We start from the raw sequence: 22,858 nt of genomic DNA, 5'->3' as shown, positions 1-22,858 counted from the left end.
GTAAACCCTACCTCCGTGCCCTCCTGCCTGCCCCCCGGCTGCAGCCAGACACCACTCCTCTCTGAGCTTCCACACAGACCAGGGGAACCAGAGAGGAGTGGGGAGGATCGGTCTGATGGTGACGACCACAGCGAGCGCTAGCCGAGCGGGGGGAGAGAACAGCTGCATGGAGCATATGGAGCCGGCATGGTGGAGAGGTGCTTCTCCAGGACCCCAATCACTGTGATGGATGCCGGGCACACAGCGGAGATCCACACAGGCTCCCAGTACGGGCTGGGATGTGGGAGGATGGGAGGATGGGAGGGGAGGCGCGGGGGAGAGAGAGGAGAGAGAGGAGGGGATGAGGCGAGGAGAGATGCGAGGGGAGCCATCCTGAGACAGTCGTCATCCAAACTCCTCCATGTTCAATTAATCACTAATGCACTTACGTGCACATAATCACGTCTGTGAACACGTGGGCAAATGGCCTGCATGACTACACACCATCCAGTCTCTCAGCGCTTTTAACAAGCCCGTGTTTTCTTGTGGCTCCTTACCTCCCGAGTCAAAAACCTGCATGCTGACTGCATATTAGCAGGGCTTGTCAAAGGGCTAGTTCAAAACATATTGTCTCGTACAAAGTCCAGGTCAAAGATTAACCTATATCATCATATCATCGTATATCATGAATCATTCATTCAAACGAACACATTCTAAACATAATATCTATGTATTTACAAATGTATGTAATATGCATGTGTGCATGCATAAGTAGATTCATATAGCACAGCACAGAAGACTTGCCACTGTGTGACCTGCATACGAAAAGCGCAAGCATTCTAGTGTACATAAACCCTCTCATCTGCATATCCCTAGCCCATACATACACATGTATCCTCTCACAATGCATTTGCTGTCTGCAAAAAGTACATGAAATGTACCTTCTTCCGTTTGTACATGAAGTGTGTGTTCTTGTGTTTGTTTTCACAGTACTGACATAGTATATGGAGGTGGCGAGGTCTGTTGGGAAGGCTTCTGGATGTGTCTGGTACGATGTAGAGTAAATGAAACACAACACACAGAGCAGGCCACCGTGCCTCCGACTGTCGCCCACTCCAATATGTCCTCCTCACCCCCGGAGTTACAAACACAGTGAGAACGGGGTTTTACTCACCCTGAGTTACTGTATGTACAGTATACTGCAGCCTGCACACACATAGCTGTCACCGTAGCCTTGAAACAACGATTGGGCTGATGTTTCAGTTTGCTGGGAGAGCAGAGGACAGGGGAGGGAGGCAGCCCTGGCTGTGGGGGGAGGTTTGGCGTGGGTCCTACAGCCAGGTCTGGAGCTTTAGGGGAGGGTAGAGTCCAACACGCCTGCCCGGCGGTGGAAACATCACAGAAACAGGAGGCTTTGATCCACGGCTGGAGACACGAGGCACCAGGGGGAAAAGAGGGAGAGGAGCCCACTCTGCTGAGAACAGGGAGGGAGGGAGGGAGGGAGGGGGGGAGGGAGGGAGGGAGGGTGGGAGGGGTATCCATGGTGGTTCAATCGAGTTAACGAAAAAAAAAACTAAAAATAAACAGAGGAAGCTTGTTACCCCTGGGAATAACAGCTACCTAAAAGATATGGAGGGGGGAGGTGGGATGTGATTGGTTAAGAGCGGGAACAAATGTGTGGCCTGTGCCCGATGTCCGGCGGTGATTTAGTGCCAGGCGTGTATGATACCAGCAGCTGCAGAGGAGGACAGGGGGAGCAGGCCATGCCAGGGCTTCTCTGGCCGCACAAAAACAACTGCCTTTGTGCCACTGCTGCTTACGGGCACAGCCCATTCTTCATCTGAAAACCAGACTGGCACCAGCCTGTGTCTTTGAGACAGTGTGTTCTTCCTCCCACAGTTGCTGAAATTGGCCTAGAAACGATAACCCTTAAGGAACGAAACTTCAAATAAGAACCGAGTTTCTCCAGTCTCTTGTTTTTGAGTTCAAGTTGACAGAGGATCTTGTCTCTATTGGTTGATTTCATAAGAGAATATTCGTTTTGATTTAGAAAGATCTAAAGTCTTGAGACAGTGCAAATAAAATATGAATGTGATCACACCTTTTTGTCTGTCACGCCACAGAGAACATGTATTCTTGAGACGGCCAAAAGATTAATGAATTAAAAGTTCCAGCTCATCTAAACTTATAATTGTGAAAATAGTTTTCAGAGTTCCCCTGCCAAGACTTTCTTGTAGTAAATCCAAAACCAACATGAGCCTTTCTCCCTTTTATGCAGATTTTGCTTATAGCCAAACTTAACAAAGCAATATTATTAATCTTGAAGAGGAGGGTCATTTATGTATAATTCATGGAAAAAGATTTATGGAAGGAGTGGACAGGATCTTAGGGCGATCACTTATTGTCCAGCTCACACACCTTGGCGCTTGTCCCAAGGCTTCGAGTGGCTGTCAAGGTACAATTAGTGAGCCGTAAATTGCTCTTTCAGCCGTGTTAAACCGAGGTCTTCATTACACAGTTTAGAATGACTTCTTTGGAAGTTTCCGTGTCAATACATGCTTAAAAAGTAAGTTGCCTGTCTTCAATTATTTACAGTTTAGGTTAAAATATGGATTATATGATACAGGTAGTTTACTTTGTAAGTGTGTGGGATAAATGTGTGTGTGTATGTGTGTGACAGTGTGTGTGTTTTTTTCTATGCACTTTATATAACCTCCACCTCTGCCACTTTCAGTTACGTTCAAATCCTCCCTTCTCAACACCTCTAAATCGAATATAAAAATGTTCAACTTTAGCCTGTCTGCCTGACTTGAGGAACAAAACACAAGTGATTCAGTGAGCTTGAAAAACATCACAGTGGACAATGTTGTCACAACAGAGCAGACACTTTACTACTGCTAAGTCAGGCAGCAAAAGAAATCACAGAGCAAAACAACTTTCTGGGCTATGAGTGATGTTTTTCCAAGACAGAGTCAAAGAAATACAAAAGTTCAAATAAATAAAAGTTTTTTCTTGACATTCCAAACACCAATTCACTTAACCCCTACATTGTTTTTCAAAGAGTACAGATGGAGTTAGATGCTGTTCACACTATCCTGCTGCATAGGATCCGGTTCCAACCCGTTCTCTCAGATTTCACATCCTCAAAAAGCTAAAAGTCCTTAAAAGACCTAACGTCACAGTCTGTTGTACTCTGCTTTAAGAACTTAGGACTGATACTGCTGCAAATATCAAACAAAACACTGAAGTGACGGCCGCCTCATAACTGGCTGACTGCACAGGTTAGGATCACGTTAACCCAGCCGTCTTCCAGCTCACTTCAGCTGCGCCACAGAGACGATCAGCTTCACCACAGAATGCACTGCCCTTTCTGTGACCCAATCACTTCCTCAAGGTTACCCTTGCCTTAAATACTGTACTTCAAATCAAAACTTAAAACTAAGTACAAGCTTCTTTTTTTTTTTACGATAACGACATTGGTCAAACCACAGTTGACAGCAGGGCCGGAGTGGGGACACTTTTCAGCCCGGGAGTTTCAGGCCCAAGACCGGCCCGATGCCGGATGCAGCCTGCTTTGACTGTAGGTGCAGTGAACTTTTCTGGGGGGTATCATGATTACAGAAAGGGATTGTATTATTTTTTATATTGATACCATTTTTGAGACTGCTTAACGATCCGAGTGTTAATCAGGCACGGAGCCAGACGTTGTAAACATTCGGAGCTTTGCCCCAACCTAGGACGTATGGGTCTAATGTGATGCAAGATAGGCACTTCTACACTTAATGCGAGCGCGCAAAGCGCGTGAGCGAACATTTTTGGCCATTATTTGAGCGCAAAATACTTTTTTGAGCTTTATGTAAAATAAACAGACGTTTTTCAATTGGTAAAACCTTGTCTAGTGATGCCATCACTCCGGCCCTGCTCCCATCCATCCTCCCTGACGCGTATCGTTACGGTAGGGCCCCCCGTTCCCAGCTATCGGTAGCCGATCTGAGAAAACTTTTAGGAAAAGACGCGCTATGGACCCAACCAACTCTATTTGGGAGGGGAGAACTCCCTCACATAGTACAATCCATGCAGAGGCTGAGTTGTCAGAATGCGGAACGTGTGTAGTTTACTTTAAGAGAAGATAGACTAACGTGACAAATGTCCCCAAAAAAATGTATCCTCGATCAGCCCAAAAGTGAACCGGCCCATCGGGAACTCTCCCGATTCTCCCGATTACCCACCCCGGCCCTGGTTGACAGTGACCATCGACTCAGTGTGCTTGTGAAACAATAACACACAAGAGATTCAGAGTTTCAGTAAATACTGGTTGGCTGGCCGTTAGCCAGGCTCGTTGCGGCGCCAGGGCGAACATTTCATGGGTGCGAGGAGGCTCTGGTGGGGCCTACGGTGTGCCAGGGCGGATCAGACGCCGCGGGGACAGAGGGGAGACTGTAGTGGCACATCTGCCCCCCTTCGCTCTGCCAGGATCCATCATGGCCGCTCGGGCTCACAGTGGCCCTCCAGGGACGCCGGCTTTGCCCCGCAGCCTTTTCCTGTCACAGCGGCATATAATTGGCACCCTGTTCGTCGCCGGAGACGCCTGAGCTGTCAAACCTGGACGCGGGCGTTCCACAAGGCTCTCTGGGTATTGCGCCCCTTCCAAAGTGCTACGACGACACATTCTCTGATAGACAGGGAGAAATGCTGAGATTGTTCAATCTCAAAGTTTGGAGCTTCGAGTTGGAGGTTTTGGAGAGTTGGGGGGAGGGTGGGAGGGAGTGAGGAGAGAGAGCACACTGCTGGGAAACAAAGAGGGGAAGAACATGGACTGTGCACTTCATAAGATACGTTCCGTGTGAACATCTTTAAATTCTCTCGTCTTTCTCCCTCTTTCCGCTGCATATCACTTCAGCCTCTCTTCCTATCCCCTCATCCATCTCTCTCCCTCCACCATTCTCCCTCTTTCCCTCTCCTCACCACCCCTCTTTGTTCCTCCGCCCCCATGTCCCTCCCTCCCTCCCTCCACACCTCCAGGGATGACCTCTAAGCCCAGCGATGACATTGTTTGACAAGAGAATCCTCAGAGAGAAGGAGTCTGCGCCTCCCCGTGACACGGGCAGAGCGGGGTAACCTCGGGAGAGGCTGTGACTGTGCTCCTCCTCTGGGTTCTGAGGGGACAGCGCTTCAGAGCGGGCAGCCATTAGCGTCAGGACCTGCCTGACACACCTGTCTGGGAAAAAGATAAGCGGAGTACAAGATAAGTGGGGAACAGCCAAGCTCTCTCTGTTTCTGGGATAGACGAGGGATTCACTGGGATATTTAAGATGTCAAAAAAGCTTTGTGGTGGGAAACAAACAGAAGTACATCGTTTCTGAGTGAGTTTGAAGTCAAAAACTAATTTCTTAGCATTCTCTTCATGATGTTGCAATTACGGTAATAGGGGATTCTGTCTTTATAAGCACTGTATTGAAGGAGATTGGACATCACTAAACAACCAAGACTTCTACCGATGCGAGTCAATATCTAATTAAATTATGAAATGCTAGAGCTAACAATAAACATCCTGATCTTTGCAGAGTCAAAAGGCTAAATCTCTAAACTGAAATCATCCAAAATGGCAAGGATTATCAATAGACTGATGTGCTGAAAAAGACATGAAAAGGCCAACAGACAATTTGCCTCTTCTCTTTTTAAAATCATTAGATATTATTTGATTATCCACGGCAGTATTACGGATGGCGGATCTAATATTATTTCGCTGAATGAATGAACGCACAGGAGAGTGGAGAGGAATTTCTTGAACCCTGGTCATCGAAATAGAAGCGGTTAAAAAAAACACAGTACTTTATAAAAATACTTTATAAAAAGGAAAATGTGTCAATTAAAGATGGCAGAGCTACTAACAGGACCCTGGGTCTTTATTCACGGGAGGGGGGTCTAGAGACTGGAAGGTGCAAAGGACCTTTGAAGTAAAGCCTGCTTTTATCTGCTCCAACCACTTTTCAAATTCAGAATCAGAAAGCCCCGGAAGGTCTGTAGGCTAATCTGAGTGGCTGTAGCTCAGAAGTGAGCGTGTACAAACCCTCTTCCTGCACCTTTAAACAGTGGAGACGGGGAGCGGCTGGACGCTGTGATGGACCAGGACACGTGGCCTACGGTCACATGATCAACATTGTGACCAGGCACTTAAGGAGCAGACAAGGATGAGAGATAGAGAGAGAGATGGAGGGAGATGGAGGGAGATGGATGGAGAGAGAGAGAGAGAGAGAGAGAGGGAGGGAGGAGAGGAGAGAGAGAGGGAGAGAGAGAGAGAGAGAGAGAGAGAGAGAGAGAGAGAGAGAGAGAGAGAGAGAGAGAAGAGGAGAGAGAGGGGAGAGAGAGAGAGAGAGAGAGAGATGAGAGAGAGAGAGAAGAGAGAGAGAGAGAGAGAGAGAGAGAGAGAGAGAGAGAGAGAGAGAGAGAGAGAGAGAGAGAGAGATGTGGGAGAGAGGGAGATGGAGGGGGAGAGGGAAGGAAAGGGAGCAGGAGATGAAGGGAGTGAGAAAAGATAAGAGAAAGAGACAGAGAGATACAGAGGGAGGACAGGGAGAGACAGACAGGGAGAGAAAGAGAGAAAGACAGGGGGAGAGAGGAGAGAGAGAAGAGAGAGAGAGAGAGAGATGAGAGAGAGAGAGAGAGAGAGAGAGAGAGAGGAGAGAGAGAGATGAGAGAGAGAGAGAGAGGGAGAGACAGGGGGGCATTAGAAAGATGTAGGGCAATGTCGGTCGGTTGGTGGGGGCGGCGGGTAGATACAGCTCCACTGGACCTTCATTAAAATCTGCTGGAGGTGCCCCTGGAGATGCCCCTGGAGGGGACCCTGGAGGTGCCCCTGGAGGTGCCCCTGGAGGTGCCCCTGGAGGTGCCCCTGGAGGTGCCCCTGGAGGTGCCCCTGGAGGGGCCCCTGGAGGGACCCAGTGTGTTGAACCTGCTCCTCTCCTGTCAGCACTTTCATAAATAATTGACCGAGCCAGGCACTCAGGAGTGGGCAGGCCAGGGGCTGCTCCTCTCCCGCTTCAACATTTAATTACTTCTTATTAATCCTACACAGCAAAGACTCCATTAAGGGGAGAAAAGAAGCTCTGAAGAGAAGCAGGAGGAGGAGAGCGATGTTTAGCATGACTAAGGTTTGCTTTATTAAAATCTCTTGGAACGAGCTGTTTGGAACACCAGGAAATTCAGTCAGGTCTGGGCTGGACCAGCTAGATGGACAAAAGTCTGTGGAATTACAGACTCTGAAGACACAAAGAAACTGATTTCACCTTAGACTCAATTAGAGTGAATACTGAACTGCAATTAAATGCATGAAACAGTGTCTAACTGCTTTCTCATGCAAATAAACAGATCTCTTGTCTGGGAAATGAAAAGGCTGGATGCTAAATCTGATCATTCGTTCAAATCGTGTAACGTACAGTTCTGGATGTGCAAACTATAATCTACTCGTATAAAAACTGTGTTAAGAACAAACCGTTTAGTCAAACCATTAATTTAATTCAGGCACTGATAAATCATCAGTCTGTATTCACAGCCTGTTCGTGTTTTAGCTTTGATTTCAGAGGAAACTGGGTCACAGAGAGCCAGAATGGTTTCATCAGTGTAGAAACCCTCTCAAGCGTTCCCTTTCACTGTCCCACTATCTCATCTCTAATAGTGCTTACCTCTATCTGGCTCACATTCCTGCTCTCTCTCTCTCTCTTTCCACCCATCTCAGTATCACTCTCCCTGTCTCGCTTCTGCTACCTCCTCTCTCTCCCCCTCTCTCTATCTCTCTTCCCCTCTCTCTCTCCCCTTCTCTCTCTCTCTCTCTCTCTCTCTCTCTCTCTCTCTCTCTCTCTCTCTCTCTCTCTCTCTCTCTCTCTCTCTCTCTCTCTCTCTCTCTCTCTCTCTCTCTCCCCCCTCTCTCTCCCCCCTCTCTCTATCTCTCTTCCCCTCTCTCTTGACCACCCTCCCTCCATTCCTCTCTCCTTTTACTTCACTCTTGCTCTCTCCCTCCCCTTATTTCTTTCTCGCACTCCCTCTCTCTTTATCTCTCCCTTCTAAGAGCAGACAGTGCAAGAACTATTATGTGTGTATTTCATGAATGACTGGGTGTCTGAGGAGAATGATTTCTCCGGCACATTGAAGACCGGCTGTAGGGATAGCCTCACTGTAAAGTATACTGTGCTATTGTGAAAGCTCAACCTACCACAAACTAAAAACATGACTCCTCCATTTTTACACTAAATGGTTAGTGTAAAAATTTACACTAAATTTTGGTTACAGTGGAAACTTCTCAGACGCACCAAGCCCAAATCCATGAACAGAAAGAGACTAACAATACACATTTAAAATGTATTTGCATGTAGAATACATATTATGTATCCCCTTCATATATATATATATAGATATCTCCTATATATAGAGATCTCTATATAGATATATATAGAGATATCTATAGATATCTCTAGAGAGAGAGAGAGGGATCGAGAGATCAAGAGAGAGAGAGAGAGATTGAGAGAGAGGTGAATCTAGATTAAGTATGTACATACTTTGATGCAACTCATCTCTTGGGCCTTTAGGAAGATCCTAGGACACCCATGACATCAAATTCCTGTTTCCCATCCTCCCATCCATTCATAATTGATCACATTTCCACTTATTACCTCACGTAACACGACGCTGATGAGAGCAGAGTGTTCCCTGTGATGCTTTACTGTGCCTCTGGTGCGACACTGTGGGGAAAGCATTAAGTAACGATATAGCCAACTCACTAGACACCCAGTCTGGGATCCATGCATCCATTTGGTATCATCCCACACATCATTCACGACGTGTCCCCAGGGTATCCTTACAGAAAGAAGACCACTGTGAGAACATTTAGCTCGCTGTATTCATGTTCCCCCGTGATCTGAATCTGGCTGGATATGCAAGGAGACGCTCCTCCCTTTCTCTCGGCTCTGCAGAAAATTTAGAGGAAGATACGTAGACTGACAGCAGCTCCCAAGTTTGGGATATTCCCAGAGAAAGTAGTGTTTGTAGTTGAACCCATCCCCCCATCCACAACCTCGTACCCCCATCCCACCAGTCGAACTTTGATGCACCTTATCTCTTTTTCCCTGAGTCTCTCTAACCAGGCCTTATCTGTCCCCGGACAGTAATTAACAGGATTTACACGGGGGGCACTGTCTGTTGGGCCCTGGTCATTTCCACGGAGGAATCCTCTCCGTTTAGGCCTGTCTGTCTGGAGATTACCCACAGGGCACGGCGGTGCGGACCGGATTATCGAACAACTGCTGGATGCTTCACCACATCTCCACCCTGAGATGTGGTGACTCAGGAGATAAAGGCTGGGAATTGGACACTCCTGAGGTACACAGCTGTATGGTCGAAAAGGGATCAAAGCAAATACAATTTAATGAAAGGAGTGAATACTGAAGTCAATAAATAGCACGGTAATTTGAAATATTTACGTGCAAATGAGGTGATATTTAACTATGAAGGAACTTAATTTAACAATGTTGACTATTGAAGCATAGAACCTCATGGCAACTGTAAACAAAAATAACTCTTTCACCTACTATCCTTCTGACAGGCAGTTTACCCATATCGTTTGGCTCTAATGAGGAAAAATGAATCTGAATTAATTATTAATCCTGTTTCTATTTTTCTCTCTCTCCTTGCAAATTATTCCACCACCCCAAATGCTTAACAGAAACCAGAGGAAAAAAAATCTTGACTTTCAGTTTCCACGGTAACTGTCAGACATCGAAATCGATGACATCTCGCGATCGCCCTCTTCCTTAGCACTAAAAACACACTTCACAAAGTTTCGACAATCTAATTTCTCCAATTGCAGACTCTCGTTTCCACAGCGTTGAACAGTCATCTGTGTGTCATCTCTTACATTCATCATGTGCTTTTCAAAACTTTGAGCATTTGAAAGGTGAAAAGGTAAAAAAAAAGAGAGAGCATGTGTGAATGAACACGAGGTGAGAGAGATCAATCAAGACAAAGAGAAAATAAAAGCAGGAGATAGAAAGAAGAATACATCAGAAATATGGAAAAGGTCGAACTTTTTTTCAGACCACATTCCCAACCTTACATAGGAGACAAGTTAAGGGTTTGGAAGGTGAAGGGGGGATATCGAAGAGAAAAAAAAAACCTGCATCCTTCTGAAATACTCAGGCTATCTTGTTAAGGCTTTTGTCTAATGGCTTCTCCCACTCTCTTCCCGAGACTTAATTAACATAGACGTGTACCCAGACAGCTCTTGGCTAGAACCCTGAGCAAGACCACTCAGTGTCACCTTGTTATCCGTGTAACAGGTTCAGACCAGGTCCCGGAGACGGAGGAGAGAGGGGAAGTATATCTAGAGATATTCTCTCCTGACCGAACACCGACAGAGCTTGATGGTCACTAACAAGCTCAAGAAGCTAGTGGCAGATGGCTGAGCGGTGAGGGAGTCGGGCTAGTAATCTGAAGGTTGCCAGTTCGATTCCCGGCTGTGCCAAATGACGTTGTGTCCTTGGGCAAGGCACTTCACCCTGGTTGCTTCGGGGGGAATGTCCCTGTACTTACTCTAAGTCGCTCTGGATAAGAGCGTCTGCTAAATGTAAATGTAAGAAAGTCCAGAAACCACAGCTAAACAAAAAATCACTCAGAAGAAGAACGGTAGACAAACGGCAGAGGATCGTGACAGGCAACTCAACTGCCGTTCTCTAAATGCAGATGTATGCTTCATCAGGGTTTGTTTTATTTGGGAACGGGGGGGGGGGGGTTTCTATTACAGAAAGGCGCCCCAAGCAGTCATCAGGAGATGAGTGTGGTAGCTGTCAGGGCCGTCTTTAATCACACTCAAGAGGTGCCACCATCGGAGGCCCAGGAGGAAGGTTGTGGCAGTGCAGTGTGTCAAAGGGCTGGAGAGTCAGGCGTGAAAGCGAGAAGCGAAGCAGGCCTCTACATCCTGTCAACCCAATTAGGCTTCCCCTGAATGCAGCGACTTGATTCTGTAGCCTGGAAACAGGTCAGGGACCATGAAAACGAGCATGCCTTAAGCCCAACAGACCTTCAGCGTGAATGACGTTTCTGAGCTGAATGACGAGCTTTCATTAAAAGAGCTCTACTTTATTACGAGTATGGGTGTGTATTGGGGACACAACATGTTGTCTGAGATGGGAGTTCTGGTTTTGAATCAGCAACACATATTCTGTGATTTTCTTTGACCTTTAAAAAAAGGAGCAATAAAGTAATTACAGTATTGTAATTTGTTTTGGCTTCATTTCAAAAGGTGAAGCCTCTTATGACCAGCAACAGTGGAATCATTTTCAAAAAAAAAAAAAAAAAAAATCTAAGAACAGAAGAAAAACTAGCTGTCCTTTAACAAGCTACCATTTTCCTGTGAAGGTCATCCCCGAAACCAATCCATCCTGCTGTACATTATATATATTAGCTAATTCAATTTTACAGAGATGAATTGGCAACTTCGAACTGGCAGAGGTAAGTTTGATTTGCGGCCCAATCGTTTAATCAGGCGTTAATTTGTTTGTTCAAGCCAATTAATTGGGGGGTTAGGTTTAACAGATTTCAGTGTTTTATCCCACAGTCAATAGTTGCTTTGGTTAAGCTAGTCTTATTGTGTGTCGACAGGGGTCTATTGTATTTTGATGCTTTGCAGTCCGAGCTGGGACCTTTGATTGAATAATCCCTCACATATTGTCACATCACAGGGCTCTGATGTCAGGGGCTCAAAGTGGTACAGATGTTGGCCGTCTTGGTCTCTTGCCCAAAAGGAGTTACAGGGATGAGGAGTGTGTGTGTGTGTGTGTGTGTGAGTCTGTGTAAACCGCACTACAATAGAACAAACCTTCACACCACTGTACTAGGCTTACAGTTTAATTCCTATTTTTTAAGTTAAGTTTGTTACTGAACGAGGTTGAGTACTTTCCACTTTACGATACGATGATAACTCTCCTCACAAATTAGATGGTAATCAAAAGCTAAATATATCAAAATAATTATGTTGTTTTGAAACCAACCTGACCTTGTGGGATATAATCATCGATGCACTTTCTAACTGGAAAAACAAACAACAAAAACATTTCTAAACAAATTGACCATGTTAATATTACTGTTGCCATGTTATTGCCCCACAATGCTGAAAAACTGGCGGATGATCTTTAGAGTGTAAGGTCGGAGGCCTGTTCAAACACTCGTTGAGAGCAGTTTACCCAGGCACACACAAGCGAGCACACACAAGCGAGCACACACACACAAACACACACACACAGTCCAGGGTCATGAAACAAACATGTACTGAGGCAGTCCAGAGTTAGTGAGCCTTAAATTAATGTATTAAATGGACACACTCCCCCCTCTGCCCTCTGTAGGGTTAAACACGGGTTACACCATGCTCTGCAGATCCACTCATCCTCCCTGCAACACCAGAGAACCCAAGGAAGAGGGAGAAATCAGGTCATTGAAATCACTCACATTATAAATGCTGACATCAATGTTTTGTATGTGTGTATACACTCAGCACACATTTTGCCACATGTGAAATCTTTCCTAATCCTTTTCTCCCTGAGCTCAAACAAATCTTTGGATTTGCTTCCCATGATGCATTTCAAGTGGTTCTGCCATTCATACCACCTGTTTCTAACACTCCCTGTGAGTACGCAGAAGCTTCAACACTGCACTCTCATCATTCTAAAACCTTCCTTGGTGACACCAACTACAACCAAGATAAATAAACTATATAATAATCTCTCTCTCTCTCTCTCTCTCTCTCTCTCTCTCTCTCTCTCTCTCTCTCTCTCTCTCTCTCTCTCTCTCTCTCTCTCTCTCTCTCTCTCTCTCTCTCTCTCTCTCTCTCTCTCTCTCTCTCTCTCTCTCTCTCTCTCTCTCACACACACACACACACACTCAGGTGGTATACTACTGTACGTAGCTGTGTTGTTAGATATTCTATAAGATATACATGTAAATCTAATTATTCAGGATGAAAGAAGAATGTATGGATGTGAGACAACACCTACATGCTAAGAAGCATGAGAATACCTTATTCTGTTTGATGAATGTGACTCATGGGAATCGCTCATTGATGTCTGCCAAGCAAGCTCATAAAGAAAAAGTACAAGTGCTCCCATCATGTGACTTGCTGGACACAGCCCGTTCAATCATGTGACCTGCTGGACACAGCCCGTTCCATCATGTGACCTGCTGGACACAGCCCGTTCAATCATGTGACTTGCTGGACACAGCCCGTTCAATCATGTGACCTGCTGGACACAGCCCGTTCAATCATGTCACTTCTCCAAACCCATGAGGGCAAGTCAAGATGCATTTGGACGTAAATAAACTTTTTTTTTTAAAAGCAGCTTTCATCATACATTGCTTAAGAGAGGAAAAACGGGAAAGGGAAAGATTCCCTTTTTGGAAAGAAAAAGTCAGAGCTCAACCCCGAAGAAAACTGAGAAACAAAGCCAGCCTTTACGTGTTTGAATAGCTCGCCATTGCACAGTGTGTGCTGTTCTAAGTTGGAAGCATTGAAGGGGGGGGGGGGAGCTTGGAATGATTTTGAAAAGAAATAAAGATGTGAATGATTTTGAATCCCCTTCCTGGTACATGTAGTTAACGCCAAACAGAATCCCCCCCCCACCCCCACCCCCCCCTCTGGCTAATCTGTCATTTGCATACTAAAAGACATGAAAGACGTCCACCGTTCCTGCTCTCCTCAAGACCTGCCGCTCTGCACAGCAAAGAGGAGGGAGGAGAGAGAGAGGAGAGAAGGGAGAAAGAGGAGGGAGGTGTGAGAGGAGAGAGGAGGTAAGAGAGAGAGAGAGGAGGGAGGTGAGAGAGGAGAGAGGTGAGAGAGGAGAGAGGTGAGAGAGGAGGGAGGTGAGAGAGGAGAGAGGTGAGAGAGGAGGGATGAGGGAGGAGGGAGGTGAGAGAGGGAGAAAGAGGAGAAAGGAGGGAGGAGAGAGGAGAGAGAGAGGAGAAAGGAGGGAGGAGAGAGAGGAGGGAGGAGAGAGGAGAGAGAGGAGGGAGGAGAGAGGAGAGGGGGGAGGAGAGAGAGGAGAAATGAGGAAGGAGAGAGGAGAGGGGGGAGGAGAGGGAGGGGGAGAGAGAGAGAGAGAGAGAGAGAGAGAGAGAGAGAGAGAGAGAGAGAGAGAGAGAGAGAGAGAGAGAGGAGAGACACACGAGAAATGACTTCATCATTATTGTCATCATCTTCACCATTTTCAAAATCCTCCACTGCCTCAGTGATAGTCGATGTTGTTTTTGCATGCAACCAGCATTAAAAACAAGGCTGTTAAATGGAATTGTGTCTGTTTTAATTACAGGGCTTGACTGGGTGGAATTATGTTTTGTATCTAGTAGTTGACAGACTCAAAAGAACTGTAACAGATCTTCGCCATGATATATTATTCATGAAGATGCACGCTTTGCGAAAGGGGGCCCTACCCAGGTGATATCTGTGAAGAAATGTCTTTGCCAGATTTGTGTATCAAATGTGACAAGGTGGGTAGGGGTTTGGTTATGGGCGAATGAAAAAACGTAATGATGGAACGTAAATTATCACTATCTGCACTCTAATAAATTGTCTTGGCAGGGAAGGAAATGTAGAGGGTCAGCACCCTTGTAAATAAGGTGTAAATCATCCAGCGGAGAGATCGTATCCGTGTTACCTCTCCATCATCTGATTGTCGACAAGAACAGGAAATGATGTCGTCTCCTCCGGGCCGATCGTCAGGCCGTCTGTTAAGCGAAAGCAACTTGGGCCAATCGAGCGCTTCCAAAAGCAACTTGGGCCAATCGAGCGCTTCCAAATCAGACACTCTGAGAGACGAGGCCGTAGCATCGCTGTCATTTTGATTTATGGTGGGACACATTCTGTGAGTGTTTACGTTGAGCCTTTTTGTCGATTTTACGCTAAGATACCGACACGCTTTTGTTGTCTTTCCCTCAGTGGAGGACTGGGAGTGTGGGGGACAATCACATGCAGAGCAGAAGAGGCATCAGAGGGCTGGATCAGAAGCATGGATCTGCTGAAAGTTCAGGAGCAAAGCATTGTGGGATGCGACACCTCCAGGCCGCTTAGCCGGGCTCGAGGAATGGAGATGGGATGTGTTATAGCCACCCACAAAACTTTCGCCGTCCAACACACACACACCACACACACACACACACACACACACACACCGCACTCATTATAGTCCAAGAGGATAAAGACATTGTACCAAAATTAGAACATCAAGTGGCAAGCTGAACCTCCCTCTTAACGAAAGTGCCTGTCCTCTGACAATCTCCACTTGCCTCCAACCAAGATCTTGAGGTACAGTACACAACCTTTGTCATCTGTCCCTTTGAGCCACATCTACTATGGATTGTCTCCAACTGTCTCCGACCATTTTTATTTAATTTTTTTACTGCATCACCTTCCTCTGGTCTCCTGACCCTTTTACAGGCGACAGGAAATGGATTATAAATGTTGCTGGTGTGGGGTGCCAGGTGCACTGGCAAAGCTTCAGCAGGTTTTCTGTCACGCCGAGGCGAAGAGCATGAGTCCTTTGCACCTTTTATTTATGTTTTGCACATTAACGGAATCTAATCTTTTTAAAAGACCATGGAGGACCATAAAAAGACTTTTCATAGCCGTTTCACAACCTGCCGATGGGAACTTTCACTCTAATTCACGTTTACAGAGACGTAATGTTCTGCCACTCTGCGTCGTATAAACAAGGAAATAGAAGATTGACACTTCCTGTAAATTATAAACCCCCTCCCCCCAACACACACACACACACACGGTCTGAGGGACTTGTTCCATGACAGTGAACACAGGAACCTTGCTCCAGTCCGCTGCGCTGTGATTGGTTGATAAACGAGAGCAGAGGGAGAAGGCGTGGGAGAAGCCTTGGAGTTGACAGTGGAACTTAATTAATATGTAGAATTTATTGATTATAGCACTGCGGGGAAATCATCTCACATCTTCAGCCATTTTGGATGGTGGAAAATCGTAAATAGGGTGCCGTAAATATCTCATACGTGTGGCCAGATGAAATGCAAGACAATAAACACGGCAAGGAAATATGTGAAGGAGCATGTGTATGAATCAAGTGAAATTGAAATACTTGGCTTAATGCCAGAGACTGGCAAAAAAAGCCCTTTAAATGTCTGTGAGAATATTTTTATGTAGAACAAAGTCAAGAAGAAGACAGAAAACGTCTACATTTGAAAAAAGACTTTCCTCCTTTAAGCCAGTCTTTCTCCCTCTCAAAAATACTTTGGGAGCCACAAATCGTTCTTGAAGGGGTTTTATGAAAAGGAAAAATACCAGGTAATTTCCTTTTAATTCTAAAACACTGTGAAGGAATTAGTGCTGAATGGGAACCGTCTATATAGGCTGACCAGGATGCCTTGGTGAGAGGGCCCAGTGTCTCCACCATCCAGTCCAGAGAATAGACTCCCTGGATCTCATCCAGGAATCTCGCAGCCCGTCAGTCCAGCGTTCCCAACAAAGAGACACTCCTCAACGAGCGAGTTTACACCCTCTCCCAGTTCCAGGGAGAAAGAAACACAAAGGGCTCCTTCAAATTGGCAAGGGGGACCCCTCTCTCTTCACCCAGTAAAGATTCCGTCTGCCTCCTACTGTTCGGTGCGGACCGATTCTCGCTCCTTCAGCCGCGGCTAAGAACCCAGAAAAGGCCCGCAATAAAGAGAACAAGGACCGCACTGTTTGAAGGCGGTGGTGGAACGCGGATACCGCAAACAGGGAACCGACACAGGCGGAGAGGATGTTTTCAAACCATTCCAAAGGGGGTCTTGAATGAGGCCACATGCTGCGACGCTGACGGAGGCTGAGGAGATGGACAGCTCGTCAGCTGCACGGCGGAGCACTTCCTCCGTCCTCTCACAACGCCAGACTCGTTTCACGCCGTGCCCATTCTGGGGCAACATGAGCGGAAGAGCACATTGTTTAGTAGGTACCAGCAGCATCGGTGAGAACGGGACTGAGTGCATTCGCACGGACATCCCAAAACTAAACCAATGTGTTAGAATATTTCTCCCTGTGCCATCTAGGGTTGGGTTCCACTATGGAACCGGGTTTTAAAGGCTACTTAAAAAAAAATATATTGTTACATTTAAATAATTGTTCTTTTTTCTTTTTTTCAAGAATCGGTTTAGGAATCGTTTTAAACGATTACGAATCGATATACGATATACGATTTAATCATATAAATCCAAACGATACCCAACCCTAGTGCCATCATGTTAGACGTACTATGCCATGCCATGCTACACTATAACTGTACTGATCTTTACATGGAATCCTACACAGAATTGGGAACATAATACAGAGTCTTTTCTAACAAATTCTACCATATAAAACTGTAGGTATCTGAGAGACAGGACCTCCACACAGCTCTCTACTCGAAGGTGTGGGGACAACAGCAAGAGAGGACTCCATCAGTCTCCATGAAGAGTGTCTCTGGTGGAAACTTGCAGATTAGTGTCTCTCTTTTTAGATTGACTACCTCATTTAAAAAAACAATCTCTCCATTTTCCCCCAAGACAGGCATTTCAAGCAGCAAGAGTAGGGGCTTTATCCAGGACTCGAGTTTACTCTAGATTGTTGTTATGGTGACAAGCACTACAGATGAAAGATTGTGCATAGCTGTTAGCTTGGTATGAGACGGAAGAAAATATCTCCCTCTTGTTTTCTAGTGGCATTAACAAACTTCATACTCTTGCTCATATCTAAATGGTTAAACGAGGACTTATAACGCTTTACGGTTCGATACAGTGCTTTGTGGTTCGATACAGTGCTTTGTGGTTCGATACAGAGCTTTGTGGTTCGATACAGTGCTTTGTGGTTCGATACAGTGCTTTGTGGTTCGATACAGAGCTTTGTGGTTTGATACAGCGCTTTGTGGTTCGATACAGTGCTTTGTGGTTCGATACAGTGCTTTGTGGTTCGATACAGTGCTTTGTGGTTCGATACAGAGCTTTGTGGTTCGATACAGCGCTTTGTGGTTCGATACAGCGCTTTGTGGTTCGATACAGCGCTTTGTGGTTCGATACAGTGCTTTGTGGTTCGATACAGTGCTTTGTGGTTCGATACAGAGCTTTGTGGTTCGATACAGTGCTTTGTGGTTCGATACAGCGCTTTGTGGTTCGATACAGTGCTTTGTGGTTGATAAAGCAAACGTTCCGCAGCAATTGTTCCTCTCATGTAGCTCTTTCAGAATGCGCTTGGAAGGAATAAGGCAGGTGGATCTCCATGACACATTTGAAAAAAAGCTCAGGTGGGAGTCTGTTGGCTGAGCGGTGAGGGAGTCGGGCTAGTAATCCGAAGGTTGCCAGTTCGATTCCCGGTCATGCCAACTGACGTTGTGTCCTTGGGCAAGGCACTTCACCCTACTTGCCTCGGGGGAATGTACTGTACCCTGTACTTACTGTAAGTTGCTCTGGATAAGAGCGTCTGCTAAATGACTAAATGTAAAAGCTCATAGATATGGTCTTGCAGCGTGCCTGTGGTCATTGCGTGAGCTGCTACCCATCAGGGTTGTTTGAGAGTTCTACACAATGTTTCTACAGGCTTATACAGATCTGAAGAAAGAAATTATGCGACTTATACACACTAAAGCTATCAATCGTGGCTTCTCTCAAGAAGATAGCCTGGGACAGGACCTCAGCAACACACAGCCAAGTCACAAATCAATAATAAACCAATGTTCTCTTTGGTGTTCAGCATGAAAGACATCCGGTGAAAGAACACATGATGAATCTTGATTCTGGTGATCAAATTGTCAGCCCTGAAGATGGTGGAAAGATATTATCAATGTGTGTGTCAGTGTTGCGCTGCAAAATAAAAACAGTATTCACCGATTAGTGAAGTCTCACTTAAGGGAGAGAACATGTCTGTGTGTGTGTGTGAGAGAGAGGAGAGAGAGAGGAGAGAGAGAGGAGAGAGATAATTAATAGTGCAGCACAGGCCCCAGGGTTAAAACATGATATTTCAGGGACACTGTCCCCTCCCAGCCTGAAGCGATTCTGCATAGTGCTCTGACTACAGGTTCATTTCCCCCAGAGACTTGGCTTTGTGTGAGCTAGTCAGTCAGGGAGACAACGATCATTTCTGGGGCCATTACAGTTTATGAGTGATTGCCCTATCCATACGACTACGTTCTTCCACCCTTCAGATTCCTTGAACACTGTGCTGGATTTCCTTTAATTAGGCTGCAAAGAAGTCTGCATCATCCTTTTTCTCTGTGTGCGAATCCTTCTCTCTCTGCCAAAAACTCATTATCAAAACACATATAATCCTCAAAATGGGCTACAAATACCGTCTGCATAAGGTAGTCTGCCTTGCACACACATTTTAGAGGGAGCCTCAAATTCTCTCTATTCCAAGAGGTGTTTGCCTCGTTTATTGTGGATTAAAAACATAAAAAGAGACTTTAGACAGAACGCTCACAGTCTCAGCTTTCAGTAGACCACAGGAGGTTCTGCCTTCTCTCCTGTCACTGCAGTCTACGCTCTGAATCCCCAAGGAAAAGGTTAGTGACCCACTGTTCCCTGTGAATTGGTCAATGATGGACTCCACAGAGGCCTTTGATCATGTGTGAAGCACTTGTCAAAAGGAACCAGTGCAGATGATGTGTCTGACGAGGTGAACTCACGACACAAAGTGTGGGTGGCTTTGTCAAGAAATAAACCAACTTCAGGAAGTGTAATTGGCTGAAATTCTAATTTTGTTTCTATACTGTTAGTAGAACGTTTGAGCAGTTTGGCACAATCTCAAGATCGCAGGATATCACAGTGAGAGCAGAAGACAAACCTGTACTTTTGTAGAAAATACTTGAAATTGTATATAATTAATTTCTTGGTACTCATTAACTTGTACATGTCCACATTTATAGACTGTCTCTTCCAAGTGCACGGATCGTCCCTGTAGAGCATTTTGCCACTCATTCTGCCCAGTAGTGTTGTTGTGACACTGTACAGTCCAGGAAACAGGCCCCAGAGCGAATGACTCAGTCATAAATCCACTGATTGATCGCCATTTTGCTGCAGTAGAGAACCAGGGCATCTTTCTCCAACCCCCCGACCACAGATCCATACTAACCTCGGTCCGTGGACATCCGTATATGGTAGAGTGTTCAGTGGCTCCGCGCGGAGCGCCACAGGAGAGGAAAACATAATCCAAGTGGCCGACTATCTCATTTCCAATAACACACGTTTGATCAATCTCTCACTCTCTGGGAAACAACCAAATAACCAGGGGTGATCCTTTACCATTTGAGTATGGAGTATGGGAGTATTGACTGTGTGTGTGTGTGTGTGTTTGATGATCTGCAAGCCCTACTAACAGCTGGATTTCAGTTATCGTTCCGAATGATCTGTATTAATTAATTATAATCATTAACATGATCAGAGCTGTCTGCTAAAAGGCATCAAGAGGGATGCAAATCAATATTCTAATCAAATCAAGCCTCAAACATGCTAGACAATCAACTGTGAAAAGGGGTAAAGGAACCTTGCACAGTATATCACATTGATCGTGGTTTATAGCAATTTATAGTTTGGAACTTTTTGTTCATGCTGAACTACAGGTGAGGACGATAACTTGCGTATAGTGATCCTTTCTCTTTAAGATGCTGTGTCATTCTCAGGCTACAGTAGGAAAGAACGGTCACTTCCTCCTGTATCTCAAACTCTGTAGGGGGAAAAAAAATCTGCCCTTGTCACTGCTGACAGTTCACTGCCATAGTTAACATCCTATAATATCAATTACAAAGTCAAGTGCCGGGCTGTAATTGAATTTGTGGGGTGCGCAGACGTCCCTTGTTAGGAATCACTGTCTTCTCCAATTAAGGGCCCTCTATTATTGGTGAAGCTAGAAGTAGCCCCATTTGGGTCAGTGAAGAATCCACTCTTAACTGATGTATTAATCTTGACATCCTCCCTGACTTAGAAGTCTGTTGTGTGAGGACTGTAAATTTAATGGACTGTCAGTGTGTCCTTGGGTTGGTGCATCCTGGATGAAGGAGAGAGAAAATATGGCATACCATGAAATGTAGCAGTGCCTGGTGGTGCTAAATAAATACTGGAGGCAAGAAGGATGGAAAGCCTGCTTCTGTTTGGAGATTTCTCTAATAGGGTCCAAGGCCTTGCTGCTGAGAGCTTGTTTTATTTGCAGCTTCACTCCATCACAAGTGACACAACCCAGACTTAAAACCGTCCCTAATAGCTAGCATTCCCAGTGGTGAAATTCTTCTCTTTCCAGCTCTGCGATGATTTCTAAGTGAAACATGGCGGAAGCCCCCACAAACGAGAGGGAGGAATCAGGGGCGCTCCTTATGACATCCCAGGCTGCAGACATATACATCATAATCATTAGCAGGCTTTCACAGACAGGTCTAATTTATATTTTTTAACTTGTCAACATCTGTCGTGTTAGAATAGATAGGAATCACCAGATGTCTCACTCACCGGGGGGAAGACGACAACGAGCTGCCAGATTTGTCTCGATCAATGTCAGGGGATTTAGTGAGGAATCCGTAACTGTCATAAGTGTTTACTGGAGGGAAATCTGTGTGCGGTATTGCTAAGTAACGACAGTGAATGAATCTCATAGAGCTTGTGTTGAATTGTGTAATAAGAATTAGGGTTGACGACAGGATAACTCTGCTGACTGTTCAGTCAACTCTTGTAGAAGTCGATGGAAAAACACCCTAGTATTAGAGCTTCCTTCGGTAGCCTATCGTTTCTTCTGATGATAACAGATGATTATAGCTTTGTCGTCTTCATAGCTACGTAAACAAATGAACAGGTAAGTATTGCAATATCTGGAAGTAAAATTCTGAAAGCTGAAAGAGTTTACTGGCTCTAGCTTGGTCCAAAAGTCTCATTCAAAAGATGTGGTTCATCTCAACATACTGAAGTTGTTTTATTTTTCTCCCAAGGCTGTTTCACAAAGCCTGCGCAACCTCAGATGTACAGAAGCACATATCTTCGTGACCAACCACAGACGAGCAGTATCACTCCCTGAGCAGTATCCTTGTGAGGCTGAATGAAGGGGCGAGAGGACCCGACAACAATACAAAAGATCCCGACGCTGACCATCACCCGGAATTAAATACCGAGCGCAGTACCGGAAGACCCACAGAAAGGATTCACTCCTGAATGTGATGTGCTGCATTAAGAATAAACACATAATTGCACTGTTCAGTCAACTGTTCAGTCAACATCAGCATTCTGACAAACAAAAGGGGGAATTTATAAAGGACAACCGCAGAGGAGTAATTCCCTGTACGTACAGAATACTCTGTCGAGGGCTGGTTGCGTGAACGACAGTTTTGCTATAATGCGAAGCTTGTTCATCTGATGTCCTTGTACATGAAAAAGGTCTTAAAAAAAACTAACACATCACCTACGGATGTACATTTAGGTTTTCAGAGAGACAGAGAGTGAGGTCACTGTAAATGTGACACTAGAGAAAATGACAGAAACAAAAATTCGAAGAATCATTTCTCGTGGCAGACTTAAGTCATTTCTCTATCTCTACAAACCCCCAAAAAACTTTTAATTCCACTTAATACCTACAAATCAAATATTTTTGTTACCGTGGCACTTTTGGCCTTCCACAGAAGCACGCCACCCATGTGACAGGCTGGGAGGTCTTCTATTGGCTCTCTATCAGGGACAGAACAGGAAGTGGTGGCTGAGCGGTTAGGGAATTGGGCTAGTAATCTGAAGGTTTCTGGTTCGATTTCTGGCCATGCCAAATGACTTTGTGTCCTTGGGCAAGGCACTTCACCCTACTTGCCCCGGGGAATGTCCCTGTACTTACTGTAAGTCACTCTGGATA

At 45.5% G+C, this 22,858-nt stretch overlaps 1 protein-coding gene and 1 long non-coding RNA gene across 2 annotated transcripts in view; one reads left to right on the top strand and one right to left on the bottom strand.

Annotated features, from left to right (window-relative positions):
• Positions 1-5,168, bottom strand: part of il1rapl1b (interleukin 1 receptor accessory protein-like 1b) — a 131,666-nt gene extending 126,498 nt beyond the window's left edge. The window contains exon 1 of the mRNA XM_062447553.1: positions 5,099-5,168. Coding sequence (XP_062303537.1) covers positions 5,099-5,168 — 70 coding nt within the window. The remainder of the gene's footprint in view (positions 1-5,098) is intronic.
• An 11,453-nt stretch (positions 5,169-16,621) lies between these two features.
• Positions 16,622-22,439, top strand: LOC134007179 (uncharacterized). Its single transcript, XR_009928016.1, has 2 exons — positions 16,622-16,982; positions 21,954-22,439. It is a non-coding gene; the product is annotated as an uncharacterized LOC134007179 (long non-coding RNA).
• Positions 22,440-22,858: the final 419 nt, after the last annotated feature.

Source organism: Osmerus eperlanus, chromosome 21, assembly GCF_963692335.1.
Source record: "Osmerus eperlanus chromosome 21, fOsmEpe2.1, whole genome shotgun sequence".
In the NCBI taxonomy this organism is placed as follows: domain Eukaryota; kingdom Metazoa; phylum Chordata; class Actinopteri; order Osmeriformes; family Osmeridae; genus Osmerus; species Osmerus eperlanus.
The sequence above is the reverse complement of the archived record's forward strand: the minus strand, read 5'-3'. Positions and strand labels throughout refer to the sequence as shown.